General features: G+C 39.6%; 1 protein-coding gene across 6 annotated transcripts in view; it reads left to right on the top strand.

Moving 5' to 3' along the window:
• Positions 1–20,097, top strand: part of Gins1 (GINS complex subunit 1) — a 36,612-nt gene extending 16,515 nt beyond the window's left edge. For 5 of the 6 annotated variants that reach the window (XM_087188615.1, XM_004874766.3, XM_021252171.2 and 2 more), the window contains 3 exons: positions 5,661–5,777; positions 15,870–15,944; positions 18,679–20,097. In XM_087188615.1, coding sequence (XP_087044741.1) covers positions 5,661–5,777; positions 15,870–15,944; positions 18,679–18,747 — 261 coding nt within the window. In that variant the 3' untranslated portion in view covers positions 18,748–20,097. The remainder of the gene's footprint in view (positions 1–5,660; positions 5,778–15,869; positions 15,945–18,678) is intronic. The other variant, XM_021252172.2, reaches the window with a different exon arrangement.
• Positions 20,098–21,809: the final 1,712 nt, after the last annotated feature.

Genomic DNA, 21,809 nt, shown 5'->3' with positions numbered 1-21,809 from the left:
TTGTTCAGGGTAGTGAGAATGCTGAGCTTCTGAGATCATTCTGTAACTGCACTTACTGGTGTTTCTCTTTTTGTTTTTAACATTTGTTCCTCAGCAATGTTGGGCTGGAATTTATTTCATCTATACTGTGGTGAGAAGTATGTAGTGGGGAGTAATTCTAAATGCTATGTGAAAACTTTTGTTACCGAACAGATAGAGTGCCATTGTGCTATTTATTAGTAATTTATCAGTGGGATTAAAAAGCTGGCATTGGCTAGGTGTAGTGACCCATGCCTATAATCCCAGCACTTGAGAGGCTGAGGCCAGCCTGGACCATACAGTGAGAATTTGTCTCAAAAAACAAACAAACCGGGCCGGGGATTTAGCTCAGTGGTTTCACTGCCTGCTGCGCAAGTGCAAGGACCTGAGTTCGATCCCCAGTACCAAAAAGCAAACAAACAAACAAACCTACCAAAAAACAAAAAAACCTGGGATTATTATTTGAGCATTTTCCATAAAATGAGTATATATATCCACAGTTGTTGTTTTTTTCTGGTACTGGGGATTGAACTCAGGGCCTTTGCACTGAGCTATATCCCCAGCCTTTTTTCATTTTTTATTTTACTAAGTTGCCTAGACTGGACCTGAACTTTTGATCCCCCTGTTTCAGACTCCCAGAGTGCTGGGATGACAGGTGTGTGCCACCACACCCGGCCATATACACACTTTCGTATCAACATTATAAATTTATATTGGTAATAAAACTCTTACTTTATTCAGTCACTAAGGTACAGACCTTGCCCCATATTGCAGGCCATGGGATTGAAGCCAGGCAGACGAGTTCAAATCCTGGCTCTCCACTACATAATTGAGAGATTGGCTTGGCTTCTCTCCGTGTCTGAGTTCATTCACTTACAGTGAAGTCCATAGTGCTCACCATCCATCACAAGGCTCCAATGACTTCTGACACTGACTACCTGGAGTTAGACAGCCACCCAAAGTCTGCTCTCACTCCAGAACCAGCTACAAGCTCTGTGGTCCCACCCTCCCCTTAGGCTCAGTAATTCTCCAGAATGTCTCACGGGACTCAGGAAAGCACTGTGCTTAAAACTTCAGTGTCCTTGAGCAAAAAGGGTATAAATCAGAGCCAAAGAGGAGGCTCCCAGGATGTTGCAGACTTGGAGGATCAGGGATCCTCTCTCTGTGCAGTCAGGACTTACTGTGTATAATACCACACACAGAGTACTGTCAGCCAGGGCCTCCTGCAACCACTGGTGCCTAGAGTGCTCAGGGCTCAGTTCAGCAGAGGCTGTTGGCTGGCTCACTGGCCCTGGACTGGGCTCTTTCTCTTGTCCCTAGAGGTCAGATGTCACATGGCCCGGTGCCCAGTTGTCTGGCCCCATGTTTGGTCTGCTGGGTGTGCTCAGTCCCCCTCCAAAGCATCCTGTTTGCATAGACTGTCCAGGGTCCAACAAGGATCACTCATTAGCATAAGCTTTCAGCCCGGTGTAAAAACAAAGTGCTCCTGTCACTGGAGAAATTCCATGGATCTAGACACTCCCTCCCAGGAATGGGGACAAAGGCCACCTTTTTTCTTCATCATGCAGCAGAGTGATTGTCAGGGTTAAGGTGGAGTTGCTTTGGGTGAGGCACATGAATCACAGCACAGGACGCCACTCTGTAAACACTGCAGTCCCTGTACTGGAGAGCATAGCCCAGGGTTCATGGAAGCCCATGTTCATTATATTTCCCACTAGCTTCGGTATGTTTTTAAAGTGGCAGTTTATTTGTTAACTAATTTTCATCCTGTCCATTTTTTGCATAAATAAATGAGTGATCTCTACTCAGGTTTACCAATAACTACACATGAGTAATAGGTTCGGACTTCAGCTTTCAGGTTCTTATTTTCATGTTCTTTTGAGACAGGGTCTCACTATGTACCCAGGCTGGCCTTGAACTCATGGCAACCCTCCTGCCTCTGCCTCCCGAGTGCTAGAATTATAGGTGTGTGTCACCATGCCTGGCTTTCATGTTCTTTTGTGCCCAGATCTATTTATATGAATTGAACTTTGGAGATTTCTCCATGTGAATTATAGTGAAATGAACAGAACATAGTTACTTCTGAAATGGCAATAGTTATAATGAGTTTCTCATATGATATGTTAGCTCAGTATGTCTCATAATTTTGTAAATGATTGCACACTATCAATCAAGCTCATCTATTAGATTTCATATTGGACATTGTTTCTCTAAGGATAACACTTTTCTGTGATTAGTAAGGCAAGTTCATATTTTAGTAAAATACAACCATATGAACAGCATATAATGGATCTAGAAATTAAGTTAGTTGTGTGGGAGTAGTGAAACCTGAAACAATTTCTTGGAAGAGTTTGTGAATTACTATGAAACTGGCAAATGACTTCTTTCAACTCCAGTGTCTTCATCTATAAAAAGCAATATATGCTGAGTGTGGTGGCATACAACTGTAGTCCCAGAACTCTGGGAGGCTGAGGCAGGGAGATCAAAGGCTTGAGCTCAACCTGGGCAACTTAGTAAGGCCCTGTCTTGAAATGAAAAGTTTTAAAAAAGGGCTGGGGATGTAGCTCAGTGTGAAGGCCCAGGGTTCATTTCACAGTGCCACACACACAAGCACGCGCGCGCGCGCACACACACACACACACACACACACAGAATGTATTTGGCCTCTTATTCTCAATGGTGGCATTTTGGGAAAACTCAGGATGGAAATAAGAATTAATGCAGGCTCATTCCACCTAGATCACAATCATATCTGGCAACTGCGTCTGCCATTTTGGGCCGAATGTCTTCTGGCATCTGACAGCTTGCAGGAGATGTTGTGTCTAGGTGCCACTGTGCACATCTGTGCTGCCCAAGGGTGGTGCTGTAGGTGGAAGTCTGAGGCTCGAATCAGCACCTGGGCTCACACCTGTCCCTGTGTTATTTATTAACTCTCAGCTTCAGTTCCTCATCAGGAAAAAGAAAATAATAATAGTAGTCATGTCATAGGAATAATAAAATAATGCATGTTAATATTCCAGCAAATTCCAGATACATAGTAATGCAGTGTTAGTGAGGATATTGATGATATCAGCGTTGTGGACTTAACGTGACAGTAAAAGTGAAGAACACAGCTGGAACACAGAGACCAACATTGAAGACAGCTGTGCTTCAATGTTTAGAGAAACCACTGCACACTAAAAGAATACAAAAGTGGCTGTGTGGATAATATAGAAGAATTTTCTCTATATCTGATTTCAAAATAGTAAAATCTTTCATGTTTTCTTTAGCTCTGTTTTGCTCACCCAACTTGCTTTTTAAATGTAGAATCATCAAGCCTTAATACAAGAGATAATGAAAGATATTTTTCCTTTCTTATTATTTTCCTATGGATAAGTATTTTGTGACAATGTTAGTGTATTCTTTTGGAAGAAATGTGTACATTCTGCATTGCCTTTTCATCCCTGAGCAAGACTGAAAGGAGGTGACCCCTTCAGGGCTGAGCAGTGCTGATTCTCTCCCTCCCCGTTTCTCCTTGGGACCTGTGGTGTGGCCCCAGCTCCGTGTGGTTCTGCAGAGAGACTGAGGTGGATCCATGTGTGACCTGTTTGAAGCATCATGCATATTGAAACAAGATGTTGCTTTTAATCATTATATAATACACAACACTGCTTTCACCACCTAGGCATATGTCCTTTTTTACCATTGGTATTGGGTTTTTTTGGTACCTGGGATCGAACTCAGGTCCTTGCACTTGTGGGGCAGGTGGCAGCACTACTGAGCTAAATTTCCAGCCTACTGTTGGTATTTTGAAATCTAACATTTATGTGTCCTACACACTAATGTACAAAAATGCACACTGACAAGACGCACAGTGTCATGGTGTGTCGCTGAGGGCCCCTCAGGTCTACCACCCTGTTTGAGAAAGAGGACATCACTCTGGAGCTGTGCACCCTCTTCCCAGTGCCACTGCTGTCCTGATCACTTGCTTTTGGTCTGTCACCTACACCTGCCTCCCTGAACTCTGGAACTAGGGCCTTGCTTACACTAGACAAGTGCCCTGCTGCTGGGCTACATCCCAACCTTTTTACATTTAATTTTGAAGAAAAAAATTCATTTTGAGACAGATCTGGATCAAGATTGTCCACAAATACTGTATTATTACTAATGTGACTAATTTATCAGTCTTTGCTTTAGTGGTTGGTTTTTTTATTTTTGACCAATTGAAGAAATCCTTACCTATCTCAAGGCTATTAAGATATTTTTCTGTGCCATCTCATAGGATCTGTATTTTACCTTTCACAGAGACCTATGGTATTGGGATTGACTCCCATGTGTAATGTGGGAGGTTTCTTTGTGGCTCTGGACATTGTACCCAGTAGCGCTTGTTGGAAAGACCCTGTTTCTACCTGCTCTGTGCATGGTGCCACCTCTGTCATAATGAGTTTTGCTGTATTTGTGGGTTTTGGATGAGAGACTGTTTTCTGTCCCATTAGTCAGTCTGTCCCTGTACCGGTTCCGCTGTTGTGATTACTGTAACTTGATAATATGTCTCGAGCAAGTATTCCTGTCTTGTTCTTTTTCAAGTATTTTGACTTTTTCGACCTTCAAATTTCCATGTAAATTTTAGACTCAAGTTGCAAAGTTTCTTTTTCTTTTTTGGTACCAGGTTTTGAACTGCAAAGTTTCATTTTTAAAAAGTTAAGAATTTGAGATTGAGTTGAACTCGAAGATCAGTAGACATTTTTACAGTGTCATGTTGTATATCCCTCCATATATTTAGGTCTTCTTTCATTTCTCTCAACAATTTAAAAAAAACAGATTAACTGAGATGTGACACACACCTTCAAGTTTATCATTTTAAAGTGTACATTTCAGTGGTTTTCAGAATATCCATAGAATTGTGCATCCATTACCACCCTCTTATTTCAGAATATTTTCTTCACCCTAAAAAAAAATGCTGTACCCTTTGTCAATTACTTCATAGTCTCTCCTTTTATCCAGCTCCTAGAGATCACTCATCTACTTGTTATCTCTATAGTTTGCCTATAATGTGTTTTTCCTGTGGGTAGAATCATACAATATGTGACTGTCCCTTTTATTTAACGTAAGTTTTTAAGGTGCATCCATGTGGTAATACATGTCAGAACTTTATTTCTGGTTTTTTATGGTTGTTTTGAGGCAGGATCTCACTATGTAGTTAAGGCTGGCCTTGAATTCACAGTGATTCTTCTGTCTCAGCCTCCCAAGTGCTAGGATTACAGGTGTGCACCACCACCCTTTATTTCTGTTTATGGCTGAATAATATTCCATTGTATAGATATACACATCCATTCATTACTTGATGGACATTGGGGTTTTTCAATGCTCTTTAATTATATTTTATAGTTCTGAAATGGTGTCTTCATGATTCTGTTTATGTTTAAATGTTCCCCAGGTTTATGATTAAATATGCTGGAATGTAAGCTTTGTGCGAGCAGAGATGTTTGTTCATTTTGTTGAATGATCTACCCTGAGTCCCAGAACAGCACCTGAGTCCTAGAAGGCGGTCTGTATTGGTAGTGCACATGAATGGATGGTCAGTGTTGGACCATGTTGGATGAATTTACACAGGATGCAAGTTTTCCTATGATTTTGTCACATGACCCTCTCTGTGTTTGCAGATGGAATGGTTCAATCAGTATAAAAAGTCGCTTGCCACTTATATGAGGTCCCTAGGAGGAGCTGAAGGTTTGGACATCACACAAGACATGAAACCACCAAAAAGCCTATACATTGAAGTATGTATGTCTTAATTAATGTGTGGACTGTGCTTCCTTTTATCTAAGATGAGGGATGATATGAATATATACTAGCTTCTTTTAAACAATTAGAGAAGCATAAAATAAAACCAAAAGAGTGAGCTATGGGGGCAGAGATAAGATAGAGCAACTGAAGCCCATGTGCATGTTAGCTTTTATAGTTTTGCCTTGGGCCATATAAATATTTCCCTCTTACTAAAACAAAATTAAATCACAGTAGAAAACCAATCCGTAAATTTTGAAAACAAAGCAAAACAAATGAACTTATCTTTCAAGTTGGTGGATTAGTCAAACAGGAATTATTTTTGTGCAGTCTAGTTTATTTTTAGTTTGTTTGTTTTGTGGTACTGGGGTTTGAACCCAGGGCCTTTTTTACAGTAAAATAAAAATAATGAATTTTATAATCTTTGTTGTTTTTTTCCCATTAAGTTTATTGGTACATTTTAGGTATACATACAGATACAGTCATCATTGGGATCTTGTACCTTTACATGATGTATCTTGGTTCTTCTTTTTTCCCTATTCCCCTGCCCTCCCTTCACCCCCTCCACCCTTCCTTATTTACAAAGACTTTGTTTCAAATTTTTTCCTTTTCTCACATTTTTTTCTTTTCCCTTCTTTCCTTTCCCCTGGCCCTCCCACTTTCCCTACACTCTTAGACCTTTTCTTCCTTTTACACAATATCAATTACACATTTTGATCCTTATTTACTCTTTTAGCATTTCACACCAGAGAAACTATTCGGTATTTACACATGTGTCCTATTTATTTCACTTAAGAGTATGGCCTCAATATGCATCCATTTAGCTATAAATGACTCTAATTTCTCATTCTTTTTTTTTTTTTTTTTTTTCCGGTACCGGGGATCGAACTTGGGAGCTTGCGCTTTCGAGGCAGGCGCCGGAACCACTGAGCTAAATCCCCGGCCCTAGTTTCTCATTCTTTATGGCTGGGTAGTACTCCATTTTATAATAAAACCACATCTTCTTTATCCAGTCTCTAGTTGATGGGCAATTGGGCTGTTTCCAAGGTTTAGTTATTACAAACTGTACTGCTATAAACATGGATGTGCATATATCACTGTGGTATGATTCTTTTAATTCTTTTGGAAAGAGGAATAGCTGGGTCAAATGGGACTTCTAATCCTAGTTGTTTGTGGTATCTCCATATTGATTTCCACAGTGGTTGCACCAGTCTGCACTCCCACCAACAATGAAGAAGGGTTCCTTTCTCCCCACAGCCCTGCCAGCATCTGCTATTCGTTGATTTTTTTTTTTTGCAGTTCTAGGGATCGACCTCAGGACCTTGTGCTTGCAAGGCAGGCGTGGTGCCACTGAGCTGAATCCCCAGCCCTGTTATTGGTTGATTTCTTGATAGCAGCCATTTCTGGGGTGAGGTAGAATCTCAGTATTGTTTTCATCTGCATCTCTCGATGACCAGTGATGTTGAATATTTTTTTATGTATTTATTTGCTGCTTTTACTTCTTTGAGAAATGTCTGTTTTTTCAGATGCCCATTTTTGAATTGGGTCTTTATATTTGGGGGGTCTGATTTTTTTGAGTTCTTTATATATTCTAGATAGTAGACCTTTGTCTGAGGAACAGCTGGTAAAAATTTTTTCCCAAATTGTAGGTTGTCTCTTAGCTCTGTTGGTGGTTTTTCTTGCAGTGTAGAAGCTTTTTAAAATGATGAGATCCCAGTTGTTGATTCTTTGTGCTAGTTCCCATGCTATTGAAGATTTATTCCTAAAGTCTTTTCCTATGCCAGTGTCTTTGAGAGTTCTACCTAATTTATCTTCCAGCAAGTTAGTGTTTCTGTCTTAATATTTAGATCTTTAATCCACTTTGATTTTAGTTTAGTGCATGGTGAAAGATAGGGGTCTAGTTTAAATCTTTGGCAAGTTGAAATCCAGTTTTCCAACACCATTTATTTATTTATTTATTTATTTATTTATTTATTTTAATTTTTGTGAAAATTTTAATCCTTGAAGGCCCTGTTTTAACTTCCATAGGACTATGTTAACTATTTCAACTAGAGTTTTAGGGGTCCCATTTTATTTTTTTATTTTTAGTTTTTAAAATTAATTTTATTGGTACATTTTAGGTATACAATATAATGACATTCATCATTGGAAATTTGCACCTTTACATAATCTCTCTTGGTTCTTTTTTTTTCCCCAGTCCCCTGCCCTCCCTTCCATCCCTCCATCCCTCTCTATTTACAAAGACTTTGTTTCCATTTTCTCATTTTCTCATATTCCATTCCCTTCTTTCCTTTCCCCTACCTCTCCTATTTCTCCTTCCCCTTTGTTCTTTTTCTTCATATTTCACATTATCTATTATACCTTTTAGTCTTTATTTACACTTTCAGTTTCTCACACTAGAGAAACTATTCGGTATTTACATGTATGTCCGATTTATTTCACTTAAGAATATTGCCTCAATGTGCATCCATTTAGCTATAAATGTCTAGTTTCTCATTTTTTATGGCTGAGTAGTGCTCCATTGTATAAAAAGACCACATTTTCTTTATCCATTCACCAGTTGATTGGCAGTTGGGCTGCTTCCAAGTTTTAGCTATTCCAAATTGTCTGACACCATTTATTAAAGACGCTATCTTTCCTCTAATAAGGATGGTTGGCTCCTTTGTCACAGATGAGATAGCTGAGTATGTGTCGAGTTGTTTCTGCCTCTTCTAAACTATTCCACTGATCCTTGGGTCTGTTTCTTTGCTAGTACCATGCTTTTTTTATCACAGTGGCTTTGTAGTATAGTTTCAAGTTGGTGATTGTGATACCCCCTGCCGTGTCTCTGTTACCTAGAATTGCTTTTGCTACTCTAGGTCTCTTATGGTTCCAAATGAATTTTTGGATTGTTTTCTCTAGTTCTGTGAAATATACTGTTGGGATTTCAATTGGGATTGCATTGAATCTGTATAGCAGTTTTGGAAGTGTGGCCATTTTCACTATATCGGTTCTTCCTACCCATGAACAAGGGATGTCTTTCCATTTTCTTATATCCTCCTCGATTTCCTTTTTCAGAGTGCTATAGTTTTCAGTATAGTGGTCTTTTGCATCCTTTGTTAGACTGATTGCTAGATATTTCATTTTTTTGGATGCTATTGTGAAAGGGATTGTTTCCCTAATTTCTCTCTCAGTGAGTCTGTTATTTGTGTACAAGAAGGCTGTTGATTTTTGAGTGTTGACCTTATATCCAGCTACTCTACTGAATCTGTCAATTAAGTCTAGAAATCTTTTGGTGGAGTTTTTTGGGTCTTCTATGTAGAGTATCATATCGTCAGCAAATAATGACAGTTTATCTTCTTCCTTTCCTATCTTTATTCCTTTTCTTTCTTTCTCTTGTCTAATTGCTGTGGCTAATGTTTCCAAAACTATATTGAACAGGAGTGGTGATAGTGGACATCCTTGTCTTGTTCCTGATTTTAGCATGAAGGTTTTCAGTTTTTGACCATTTAGTATGATGTTGGCTGTTGGTTTTTCATAGATAGCCTTTATCAAGTTGAGATAAAGACCATCTATTCTAATTTTCTGCAGGGTTTTTTTTAATCATGAATGAGTGTTGAATTTTGTCAAATGCTTTTTCTGCATCTATTTAGATGATTATATGGTTTTTGTCCTTGACTCTGTTAATATAGTGTATTATATTAATTGATTTACGTATGTTGAATCATCCTTGCATCCCTGGGATAAATCCAACTTGGTCAGGGTCTATGATGTTCTTGATGATCCTCTGTCTTCTGTTTGCCAGTATCTTATTGAGGATTTTTGCATCTGTGTTCACTAGGGAGATTGGCCTGTAGTTCTCTTTTTTGATTGGGTCTTTCCCTGGTTTTGGAATCAAAGTAACACTTGCTTCCAGGAATGAATTTGGAAGTATTGCTTCCCTTTCAATTTCATTGAAAAGTTTAAAGAGTAGTGGCAATAGTTCTTCTCTAAATGTCTCGTAGAATTCGGCAGTGAAGCCATCAGGACCTGGGCTTTTCTTTGTTGGTAAATTTTTATACATTTTCAATTTTACTGATTGTAATTGGGGTGTTTAGAATTTTTATATCTTCTTCGTTCAACTTTGGTAATTCATATGTATCTAGAAATCTGTCCATTTCTGTTTTCCACTTTATTAGAGTACAGGTTCTTGAGGTAGGTATTGATGATCCCCTGGATTCCTGCTGGATCTGTTGTGACTTCATCTTTTTCATTCCTAATTGCATGGATTTGAGCCTTTTCATTCCTTCTTTTGATAAGGTTGGCTAAGGGTTTATCAATTTTATTTATTCTTTCAAAAACCAACTCAGATTTGTTGGGTTTTTTTTATCATTCTCTTAGTTTCCATTGCATTGGTTTCTGCTCTGATCTTTATAATTTCCTCCTTTGTATGAGTTTTAGGTTTGTCTTGCTCTTCTTTTTCTAGGAGCTTAATAGTCACCATTAGGTTGTTTATTTGAGCTAGCTCTGTTTTCCTAATGTCGCCATTCACTGCTATGAATTTCCCTCATAGAACTGCTTTCATTGTGTCCCATATATTCCTATATGTTGTACTGGCATAATTATTAAATTGTAGAAACTGTCTAATTTCTTCTTTAATTTCCTCTGTGACCCATTGGTTGTTCAGGAGAGTGTTTTCAATTTCCAATGTGTTTGTAAAGTTCTTGCAGTTTCTTATGCTATTGATCTCTAATTTCATTGTGCTATGGTCTGATAACATGCATGGGATAATTTTAATTCTTTGGCATTTACTTAAGCATGTTTTATGAGCTAGTATGTGGTCCATTCCGGGGAACATTCCGTGAGTAGCTGAGAAGAATGTCTATTTTGTTGTGGGGTGGAACACTTTGTGGACATCTACTAAGTTCATTTGTTCAAAAGTTTGGTTCAATTCTGGTATTTCTTTGTTGTTGTTGTTTTTCTTTAGTTGTTCTATTTGTGACAGTGGGGTTTTGAGGTTCTGTTATTGCAATTGTATTAGTGCTTATTTGACTTTTCATGTCTGTTAATATTTGTTTTTAAGTTGGGTGTGAAGGTATTTGGTGCATATATATTTATGATTGTCATGTCTTCCTATTGGATTGTTCCCTTTAAAAGGATGTAGTGACCTTCTTTGTCTCTCTTAATCAGTCTTGGCTTGAAATCCACTTTGTCTGCAAATAGAATAGCTACCCTTGCTTTTTTATGGTTCCTGTCACATAGAGTATTGTTTTTCATCCTTTAACTTTCAGTCTATGAATTTCTTTTTCAATTAAATGTGTTTCTTGCATGCAGCATATTGTTGGATCTTGCTTCTTGATCTATTCTGCTGGTCTGTTTCTTTTGATTGGTGGATTGAGACTGTGTACATTGATGGTTATAACTGTTATGTATTGACTTATTCTTGTCATGTTGTTTTCCTGTTGTTGGTTCCATTTTATTCCCTTCAGTTTAATTGCTTGCCTTGCCTGATGGATTCATTTTGTTGGGTTCATGGAGTTCTAGTCTTTGTTATCTCTGTCAAGAGTGTCCTTCAGAACATTTTGGAGTGCTAGTTTGGGGTTCAAGAATTTCCTCAGGTGTTCTTTGTCATGGAAGTATCATATTTCTCCATCAACTTTAAAAGATAGTTTTGCGGGATATAGCAATCTGGGTTGGAGATTGTTTTGTCTTAGGGCTTGAAATACTTAACTCCAAGCTTTCCTTGACTTGAGGGTTTGTGTTAAGAAGTCTGTTGTGATTCTGATGGGCTTTTCTTTCCCTCTTTTTTTTTTTAATGGTTTTTTTTTTTTTTGGTACCGGGGATCAAACTCGGGACCTTGCACTTGTGAGGCAGGTGGCAGAACCACTGAGCTAAATTCCTGGCCCTGATGGGCTTTTCTTTATAGGTGATTTGTTTCTTTTCTCTAACACCTTTTAATATTCTGTTCTTGTGTTGAATTTCTGGAATCTTGACTATTATATGCGTTGGTGGAGATTTTTTTTTTGGTACCGGGGATTGAACTTGGGTCCTTGCGCTTGCGCAGCAGGCGGTGAAACCACTGAGCTAAATCCCTGGCCCGAAGATTTTTTTTTTTGTTTTAATCATGGCTAATTAGAGTCCTATATGCCTCACTATCTTTATGTCAAATTCATTTTTCCTGTTTGAGAAATTTCTTCCATTACTTCTGTGAACTTGGTTTCGGCTATCGCATGCTTTTTTATTTACTCTGATCAATCTTACGTTATTCTTCTTTGCATCATCTAGGAGCAGTTAGATTGATTTTTCATTGTCTCTGCTATTTTAAGAGATCTTTCTTTTCATGATCACTAACTGCAGTCCTATCTTCTATATCTGATATTCTGTCTTTACATTGGCTTATTCTACTGCATATACTTTCAGAGGAATTTTTAATCTCCAGGGTATCTGTTTGAATCTGTTACATGGATTCCATTTCTTTCCTATGTTTGACATTCATGACTTCCACCATTTTCCTGACCTCCTCTTTTTTTCTTTAATCTATCTGCTGTAGAGTCACTAATCATGTACTTCATTATGGTCAACATCTCTGTAGTTATCTGAGATACTATGTCTGATTTGATTTTTTTTCTAGAGCCTCATTTATCTGCTTTGTTACTTCCACTGTTACCACTTCAGAGTCCAAGTGGTTGAGTTTCAAATTGTTCCACCTCATTGCTCCCTGGGTTTACCCTGGTGAGCTGGAAGTTTAGGGTTGTATCTTGCTTAAGTTTCTTCTCTCTCTCTCTTTTTTTTTTTTTGGTGCCAGGGATTGAACTGAGGACCTTGCACTTGCCAGGCAGGTATGGTGCTGCTAAGATATATCCCTGGCCCTCATTTTCTATTATTATTTGTTTTAGTTTAATTCCCGGGTTGATGCTTGTAAATTGTGTATGGCAAGTAGCTCTTTATTGCTGGTATTTAGAACCCTTAGGAAATGATTACTTCTCAGAGATGTTGTCCAGGTATAGCTGGCTTTTGGGTTTTGAATCTGTTGCAGGATCCTACCTCTTCAATTTACTGGAGATGAGAAGTTGCTGCCTATTTGGCCTAGCTCCTGGTTCTGTGGCACTGGCTATAGTATTGTTTATGACCCTTAGGCAATCTTAGTCTTGGCATAACAGGAAAAACAACTGATTAGAACAATTATGTCACCTTGGCTAAAGTAGTATCATTAGCAATAACAATAGCATCAAACACAGCCTAGGAAATGACAAACTGTGGTAACATTTTTTTTTTTGGAGGGTCCTGGGGATCAAACTCGAGACCTTCCACTTGCAAGGCAGATGGTGGAACCACTGAGTTAAATCTCCGGCCCCTGTGGTAACAATTGATTTACCACTTTTTTTTTTTGGTACTGGGGATCGAACTCGGGACCTTGCGCTTGCAAGGCAGGTGGCAGAACCATTGAGCTAAATCCCTGGCCCTGATTTACCACTTTTAACCATATGAACTAGATTTGTGGTTATATAACAAAATCTAAAACAAACCAGAAAATTTTATACAGTAAATATGCCCTCAGTATGGCAATTTTACCCTCAGGGGAGTAAATTTAAAAGGAGTTAGAGGGAAAAAATAGAGAAACAGAAGAAGAGGAAGAGATTAGAAGCAAGGCTAGAGACAAAGGAAGGTTCCACAATCTCTGGTCAAGAAAGGAGCAAAAGAGGGAAGAAAGAAATACATATAGGAACAGAACAGAAGAACAACAACAAAACATAGAAACAATATTCAGACTTACATAAAAATAAGAATAATCAAGAAAAAGCAAATGAAACAAAAATGAGCAAAGGAAAAAAATTTTTAAAAATGTTTGCTTCAAGGATGTCTTTGCTGTCACTGGTAGAAAAATTGGGCACACAGAGCCCAGATCCATGTTGATTACTCCCAAAAAGCGAGCTGTAGATTTACGGCAGGGTAGTAGACAATCTCAGCAAGCCTGCAGCTTTAGTTTTGAAGCTCAGGCTATTTTCTGGCTGTGAGGCTGGACCCCAGTTTGTTCAGCCTGCAGCACTCAGTGTGTCTCCTCCCAGCTTGAACTCAGATTCCTGCAGGCTTGAACTTGTCTGGTTGACCTTCTGCCATCCTGAACTTGGTTCTGCCTCACCCTGATGTATCCAGCCTCCAGCTTCTCTCATTTCCAAGCTCAATTGGCCCCTCTCTAAGATGGCTACTGGCCAGTCACCCTCTCCTTGGGGACATCCAAACCTGAACTCACCAACCATGGTAGTCTGCTGCATCTACTGCTCTGCTTCACTGGTGTGCTTCTCTGTGGAGGCCTGTGGGGTCACCAGCAGTCTCCATTAGTCTGCAGGTTTGAGCCACCCCTCCCATGCAGTGAATCATGGCTCAGGAAGAAATTGCTGCCCGCTACCTCCGTCATTGTTGAAGTCTCTCTCCACAGTCTCCCTGTGGGCTTCAATTCTTACTTTAGATCTTTGCTGGGTCCTGGGGACCCACTTCCCTCCTCCTTCTCTTCCTCATGTTGCTGTATTCCAGCATCTGGAGCCTGTTTCTCTGCTGTTCATTGCTTCGCCATCTTCCTGGAAAGACTTTCCTCTTTTTTTATTTTATTTTTTTGGTACCAGGAATCAAACTCAGGACCTTGCACTTTCAAGGCAGGTGGCAGAACCGCTGAGCTAAATCCCCAGCCCGACTTTCCTCTTTTTTAAAGGCTGAGCAATACAGTGCACCCTCAAGTTATGACTGGCCTGATATATGAACAACTTGGGTTACAACTGGAATTTTAAATTTAACCTACGACCAAAGTCTTGAGTTATGACCTTAATGCTGGCCGCTTGTGCTTCCAGATGGTCTCAAATACAGATTTAACCTTTAAAGAGTTCTGGAAGGAACATTACAGCATCCTTTTCTCTGGGGGGTTAATTGAGAAATCCTGGGTCATTGTCTCTCTAAGGTCACTGAGATCTGCCTGTATACAGGAGAGAGATTTTGAAGGCTGTGTAGGGGAGCCTGAGCATTCAATTGACCAACTTGAGTTACAACCAGCCCTTGGGAACGAATTGTGTTCATAAGTCAAGGGTCCACTGTAATTCCATTTGAAGGATAAACCATTTTGCTTATCTGTCATACATCAGTAGACACTTGGGTTATTTCTGCATTTTAGCTATTGTGATTAATGCTGCTGTGAACATGGGTATGGAAATATCTCTTCAAGACTGTGCTTTCAGTTATTTTAAAAGTATACCCAGGGCCGGGAATTTAGCTCAGTGGTTCCGCCTGCCTCACAAGCACAAGGACCCAAGTTTGATCCCCGGGTACCAAAAAAATAAAAAATAAAAATAAAAATAAAGAAAAAAGTATACCAGAAGCAGAATTGCTGCATCACATGATAATTCTGTGCTTCAATTTTGAGGAACCACCACACTTTTACATGGTAGCTGCACCATTGTGCCTCCTCACCAGTAGCACACAAGAGCCCAGCTTCCCCACATCTTCACCCATGCTTAGGTCATGGTTTCTTCCTTTTAATGATAGCCATCCTAAAGGGTATGAAATGGTATTTCATTATAATTGTAAGATCCATTTTCTTAATGGTTAGAGATGTTGAGCATCTTTTCATTTGCTTTTTAGATATTTACACATCTTTGGAGAAATGTCTGTTTAGGTCCTTTGCACAATTTTGAATTTTTTTGGTAGATATATATATATATATAAAATGTTAATGTATATGCTGGATATTATATGTTCTGGATATTAGTCTTTTATCACATGTATGACTTGCAAATATATTATCTCATTTTACAGTTTTCCTTTATGCTATTGATACTATCTGTGATCTATCAAATATTAAATTTTACATATTAAATATTAAAATTTCATGTAGTCCTATTTGTGTTTTCTGTTTTGTTGCTTGTGCCTTTGGTTCCATATCCAAGAAATCATTGTCAAGTTCATTGTAGTCAGAGAAGACTTTGTATGTGTCTTAAAAATGAGATTTAACTTACAGCCTAACATAGGTCTATCTAGCACTCAGGAGACTCAGGTTGAAAGGTCACTGAGTTTGCAGCCCACTCAGGTAGCACAGCAAGACTGTGTCTGAAAAAAAAGTTAAAGTACCAGATTTTCCTTTCAGGTGCGGTGTCTGAAAGACTATGGAGAATTTGAAGTTGATGATGGCACTTCAGTCCTGTTAAAAAAAAATAGCCAGGTATTTCTTGTCACCAAATATTTTACTTTAAACCTGGTAAGCGTGTGGAATGTGGAGATGTTGGAATGAATAGCAAAGTCACTACTGCCTTTGATGACCATGTCATAGGCACTGTGTTTAGTAGAGGACACCCTGTGCTTTTCCAAATACTGTCTCTAAGTGAACGTTTCATGCCGTAGGAAAGATTAGTTAATTTACAAGGATGTTGCTTATATTTAATACTAAGCATTTTCCATGGAAATTATTATAATGGGTCTTATTCTAGTTAAGTGGTAGATCATTATTCCAAGGCTTTTGATATGTTGTTGGATTTAGTGCCTGTCCCTAAATTATAATTTTTTTTTCTGTACCGGGGATCAAACTCAGGATCTTGCGCTTGCAAGTCAGGAGCAGCACCACTGAGCTAAATCCCTGGCCCCCTAAACTATAATTTATAAAAAAGTTCCTAACCAATCTTTTCAGCTTGTACTTCACCTTAACCTGGTTCTTTAAAAAACAATGGTGAGTTTTAAAAAATGGTGGTATAGATCAAGAATTTCTAAGTATTTAACATATACCATAATATGAGGATGTTGAAATTATAACATAACTTGAGCTGAATTTTTCCTTATAAAGAATTTCAATATTTTATTTCCTTAGCCATTTTCAAATTCAGATTAGGTGGATTCACACTGGCTGAATTTATTTTTATTGCCTTTCTTTCAAGGATCTGCACTCTATTTTCTTTGAGTATATATTTAAAATTCTGCCTAGTAAACTTCATGCTTCTGAAAAAAATTCTTTCTGTCCTATCTTAATCTTCTGAGATCATAGTGTAGGAGGTAAAAGGACTTCATAAAAGCCTCTCTCTCTGTTGCTATCTTGGTATTGACCAAGGCGCTGACCTGTATTTGTGCCATAGAGCAAGGTTTCAGCCCATGTGGTTCTTGGTCTCTTATTTCACTAGTAGTCTTGGAGTTTTCATTTCCTAAAGCAAATGTTGACTGTTTTAAAAACAGGTTTTGAGGGTACCCTGAAGGCAACAGTGTCACTCAGTGTCCCTGCAGAAAGAGGGCATGGATATAGCAGAAGCAGAGGAGGAGTTGAGCTTGAAGAAGTCCTGTGTTTGGGGAGGACCCATCAGGAAGCTGTGGTTCACAGGAAGCGCTGTCCCCAGCAGGATGGCAACCTTCTTCCTCCAGCAGTGCCTTCTCATTTGCCCCTGTGTGGACCACACGGACAGGGCCTTCCTCTGGGGGTGCTTTTAACTTTGTCTCTCAGTTGTCAGCCTGCCCTCAAGAAATGAAGCCACTAAAAAATTTAGTCACCGTATCTTAACTCTTATCTTAACATCAACTTCTGTATTTGATACTTATGGGCTTCTAAAGTGTCTGACTAGACCTGAGATTGACTGTAGACCATGGTGTAGATAATCCCCCTAACGTAGACATTAGTAGAGAAACATTTTCTTACCACACATGCTTTAATACCTGTCATTGTGGCAGCATGAGGAGAAATCATGACTCCTCTTTTAAATAATAGCATTAGAGTAACTATTAAATGAACCCTCGTGTTTAAATAACAGCATTAGAGTAGCTATTAAATGCACTGTTTAAAAGTCAGTGAACAAATTAGTCAAAAGTCCTTGGCCTGTGTCTTCGTGACTCACTGAGAAGAATTTGTTCAGTCTTTATAAAGCCTTTGAGTCTGTGAGGCAGGATCTTCAAGTGCCAGTTTGCTGAAGTTACATTTTGCTTCTTGAATTTTTTTGAGGGGGGTACTGGAGATTGAACCCAGGGCCTTAGCACTGAGCTACATCCCCAGCCTGTTTTAATCTTTAAGAAAATTTTTGAGACAGCACCTTGCTAAGTCACTGTGTTGCCCAGGCTTGGCTTGAACTTGGGATCTTCCTGTTTCAGCTTTAGCTGGTTTAAATAGTTTTGATAATCCCTTTCACTGAGATTATTTTCTAAGGTAATTTGCCTTAATTTATAATGTTCTACTTCAAGCTTTTACCCAATTAGATCTTTCTTTGAGGTTGAACATCTTTCTGTGAGCTTCTGAGACACTTCCGTGTCTTCCTACTCTGATCACTGCTGCATGAAACCCCTCTACTTTGGAGAAGGAAGAGACTACTTTCCACTTGGCCTCAGTCCTCTCAGAACAACAGGGGTGACCTCCCTGGGGATACTAGATGGTTGTCAGCAGGTTCCAGCATCTTCACGCACAGCGTGTGAATAGTGCCCTCGTACTTAGGAGTACCTTTAATTTTTCAAAAGCACAGGAGCAATTGCCTTGCAAGCAGAAGAACCTGAGTTTGATCCCCGGTACCAAAAAAAATGCACAGGAGCAAAGTTGCCAGTGTTGATGCTAGATTAAAGGTTCCTGGGGAACATGTTCCTTCTGGTGGTCTTCCCACTGGGCTGCTATCCCATTGGTGATCTGTGCCCCCACCTCACCCTCCTGGGTTTTCTGCACATTAATTCAGAAATGCAGACCCTGTGGGAAGTGCCTACCAGAATCCAGAAGTCCCTAGTTGAATTTAACTTCAGCAAACTGAATTCATTTATGAAAGTAAGAATTTCACATACCTTGCAGTGAATCAATTTCAGTTGATCATAACAGCAAATACAGTTAAGTTGAACTTCTTAGCTATGGGAGTTTGAAAAATAATCAGCTGCTGCTTTTTAATGATGGCAAATCAATATAAAATCTTGGTTATTTCTCTGACTCTTCCCCACCCTTTTCTCCTCAGCACTTTTTGCCTCGGTGGAAGTGTGAGCAGCTTATCAGACAAGGAGTACTGGAGCATGTCCTGTCCTGACCATGTGTGTGACTCCACGGTGCTGCTACCTCACCCCATGTGGCACTGAACCCAGATCACTGAAATGTCTACACTTTGGCCCCACAGTGATGGAAAGCTAACACACTGGTCCAGTGTTGTACCCTTGAGTTACCCCTCCAGCCCCAGTCTTTATTTGAAATGAATGTGTACTAGCTAAAAACTTGAAATTGTGAAGTTTGTATCAGTTTTTATTGACTGGCTCTTTAGAGTTGTGGCTAAAGTTTTAAGTGTATATCACATTTTCTTATCATAAAGCTGTCAGTCAGGTGTGGTAGCACACACCTGATATCCCAGCATTCAGGAGGCAGGGGCAGGAGGATCACAGGTTCAAGGCCAGTGTGCTATACATAGCAAGCTCACAGTTGGCCTGGATTACATAGTGAGACGCCATCTCAGCCCCCATTCCCCCAAAATGAAATATATGTACAAAAAAATGAAAAGTCTAATGTACAAAATGAAAGTAATTCTTCTCCCTCTACTAATTACTGCCATCTGGTGGGCCAGTGTTAGCTGACCCACAGGTGGGATACAAGCCTCCATCTTTTAAGTGTTTTACCAATTATTTCCTAGTTTTCGTGCCATTTTAATATTTTTAAACTGGCTTTGACTGATATGTGTAAGAAAACTGAAGATTATGATGTTATGTAAACCCATTTTTCACATGGATTCTGCTGCCAAGAGCTCTGGGGACAGTGTTCCTTGCTGGTGACAGCTGAAGCTTGTCATCTTCCTGACTCAATGGGTACCACAGCTTACCCTTGCCCATGTTTTTTGGGGTTTTTTTAATTTTCATTTTTATTGGTACATATTTGTGCCTGATTACATTCTTTATTATTTTTTTGGTACCAGGGATCAAACTCAGAACCTCATGCTTGCCAGGCAGGCACTGTGCCACTGAGCTACATCCGTGGCCCAGTAATGATTACATCCTTTTTTTTCTTTGGTACCGAGGATGGAACTTAGGTCCTTGTGCTTGTAAGGCAGGTGGCAGAACCACTGAGTTAAATCCCCAGGAATGATTACATTCTTCATGAGGAGTTGTACATGGACATAACACATCTTAATTCATTTTTTCATTCCCTTCCTTGCCCATATTTCATCAGGAAAAATGTCAAAGCTTGTGGCTTCTCTCAGTGCAACCTCAAAGTAAATTCAATATCATAATTGAAAACAAAACAATGGTAACTGACAAAAATAGTTTTTCTTAAAAAGAAAATACAGTTTTTCTAGGAGTGCTTCTGAAACCTGAGTGACAACTGTATGGTTGCTCACTTACCTCCCTAAAGCTATGGATTATAGAAATAAAGTTTGTTTTTGAACTCTCTTGCATTCCTGTGTTAAGCTCCTCTTGGCCAAGGTGTGTTAACTGCTGAGCAACCTGCAAGACTGGTTTTGCATCTGTAAGTGGCACTGGTTTGTAGTACTTTGGAGGAAGGGTTGTGCACGTGGGAGTTCCCGTGTCAGCATTTTGGGTTATCTGTTCCTTGAAAACCCCCAAACATGGTGGCTTTAGCCACTTTGTGTTGAGTCAGGCCTGGGCATGGCTGGGGCAGCTGGGCAGAGATCCCCAGATGTTCTGGGGTCTCCATTTCAGGTGTTCCTGATGGTGGCTGTCTGGTGTCCTCTCCCTGGTGCTGTCCAGCAGGTGGCAGCCCAGGGTGTCCTTGGCTGTGGGACCTGCCTGCTGTCCCAAAGGCCAGGCCTGGTGTTGGGCCAACCAGCCTGCCACAGCCCATCCCCAGGGTCCCTGAAGGAACTGGAAGAGCACATAAGGTGGGCGCTGGTTTTGTTCCTACTGAGTTCTGAGAGTTCTTACATATTCTAAATACACTTCCTTTGTGAGATGTGTGCTCTGTAAAGGCTTCTGTCTGTAAGCTTGGTTCAGAGGCTGGTATGTTCTCCCCACCACCACCACCACCAGTGTACTAAGGATTGAACCCAAAGCCTTCACACTAAGCAACGTCCCCAGTCCTTTTTATTTAGTTTTTTTTGAAACAAGGTCTTGCTAAATTGCCCTGTCTGGGCTCAAACTTGCAATCCTACCTCAGCCTCTGAGAGTCCTGGAATTGCAGGGGTGCAACACTTCACCCAGCTCAGTCTAATTTCTTTTAAAGAACAGACATTTTTAATTTTAGTGAGATCCTATTTACTTGTCATTTAAAAAAAAATTTTTTTTCTGATACTGGGGATTGAACTCAAGGTCTCTGCACTGAGCTACATCTCCAGCCCTTTTTATTTTTTATTACTGAAACATGATGTCTCTAAATAACTAAGTTGCCCTAGCTAGGTTTGCACTTGGAATCCTCCTGCTTTAGCTTCCTAGAATGCTAGGATTACAGGCATGTACATCTATGAAATCTGTCCCACCCCAGGTCATAATATGTTTCCTTTTTTCCTCTTTAAATGATAGGTTTTATACTTAAGCCAGATCCATTTTGAAGTAATTTCTGTATGTGGTACAAAGTATGGTTCCAAGTTCATTCCCCACCTTGGGTATATAACTAACTATACAGCAGCTGCAGTCCCATCTATTGAAAAGGCTATTCTCTCTGCCCTATTTTTTTTTAAGCAAAACATTTATTGATACATTTTAGATATGTATAATGGTAACACTCATCATAGGGAACTTGTACCTGCACGTGACACATCCCGTTTCTTCCCTTTTTTCCCAACCCCCTTCTCCCAATCCCTCTTTCCTCCCCAAAGCCTTGTTTCTATTTTTTCCTTCCATTTTCTTTTTTTCTTGTCTCTTCTTTCCCTCCCTCTCCCCTTGCTTTGTTCCCCTTCCCATTTAAACATTTTCTTCCCATTTCCCAATGTCTTTTGTAATTTTGGTCTTTATTTCTACTTTCAGTTTTTCACACCAGAGAAACAATGCAGTATTTAAATATGTGTGTTCAATTTATTTCACTTTAGAGTATGGTCTCACGGGCAGGGGATTTAGCTCAGTGGTTCCGCCCCCTGCCTCGCAAGGGAAAGGACCCGATTTCGATCCCTGGTACCAAAAACAAAAACAAAAACAAAAAACAGTATAAAGAATA

Source organism: Heterocephalus glaber, unplaced genomic scaffold, assembly GCF_053883595.1.
Source record: "Heterocephalus glaber isolate CG9 unplaced genomic scaffold, H.glaber_assembly_v1.0 deba00001532, whole genome shotgun sequence".
In the NCBI taxonomy this organism is placed as follows: Eukaryota; Metazoa; Chordata; class Mammalia; order Rodentia; family Bathyergidae; genus Heterocephalus; species Heterocephalus glaber.
This window is presented reverse-complemented; position numbering and strand designations above follow the sequence as displayed.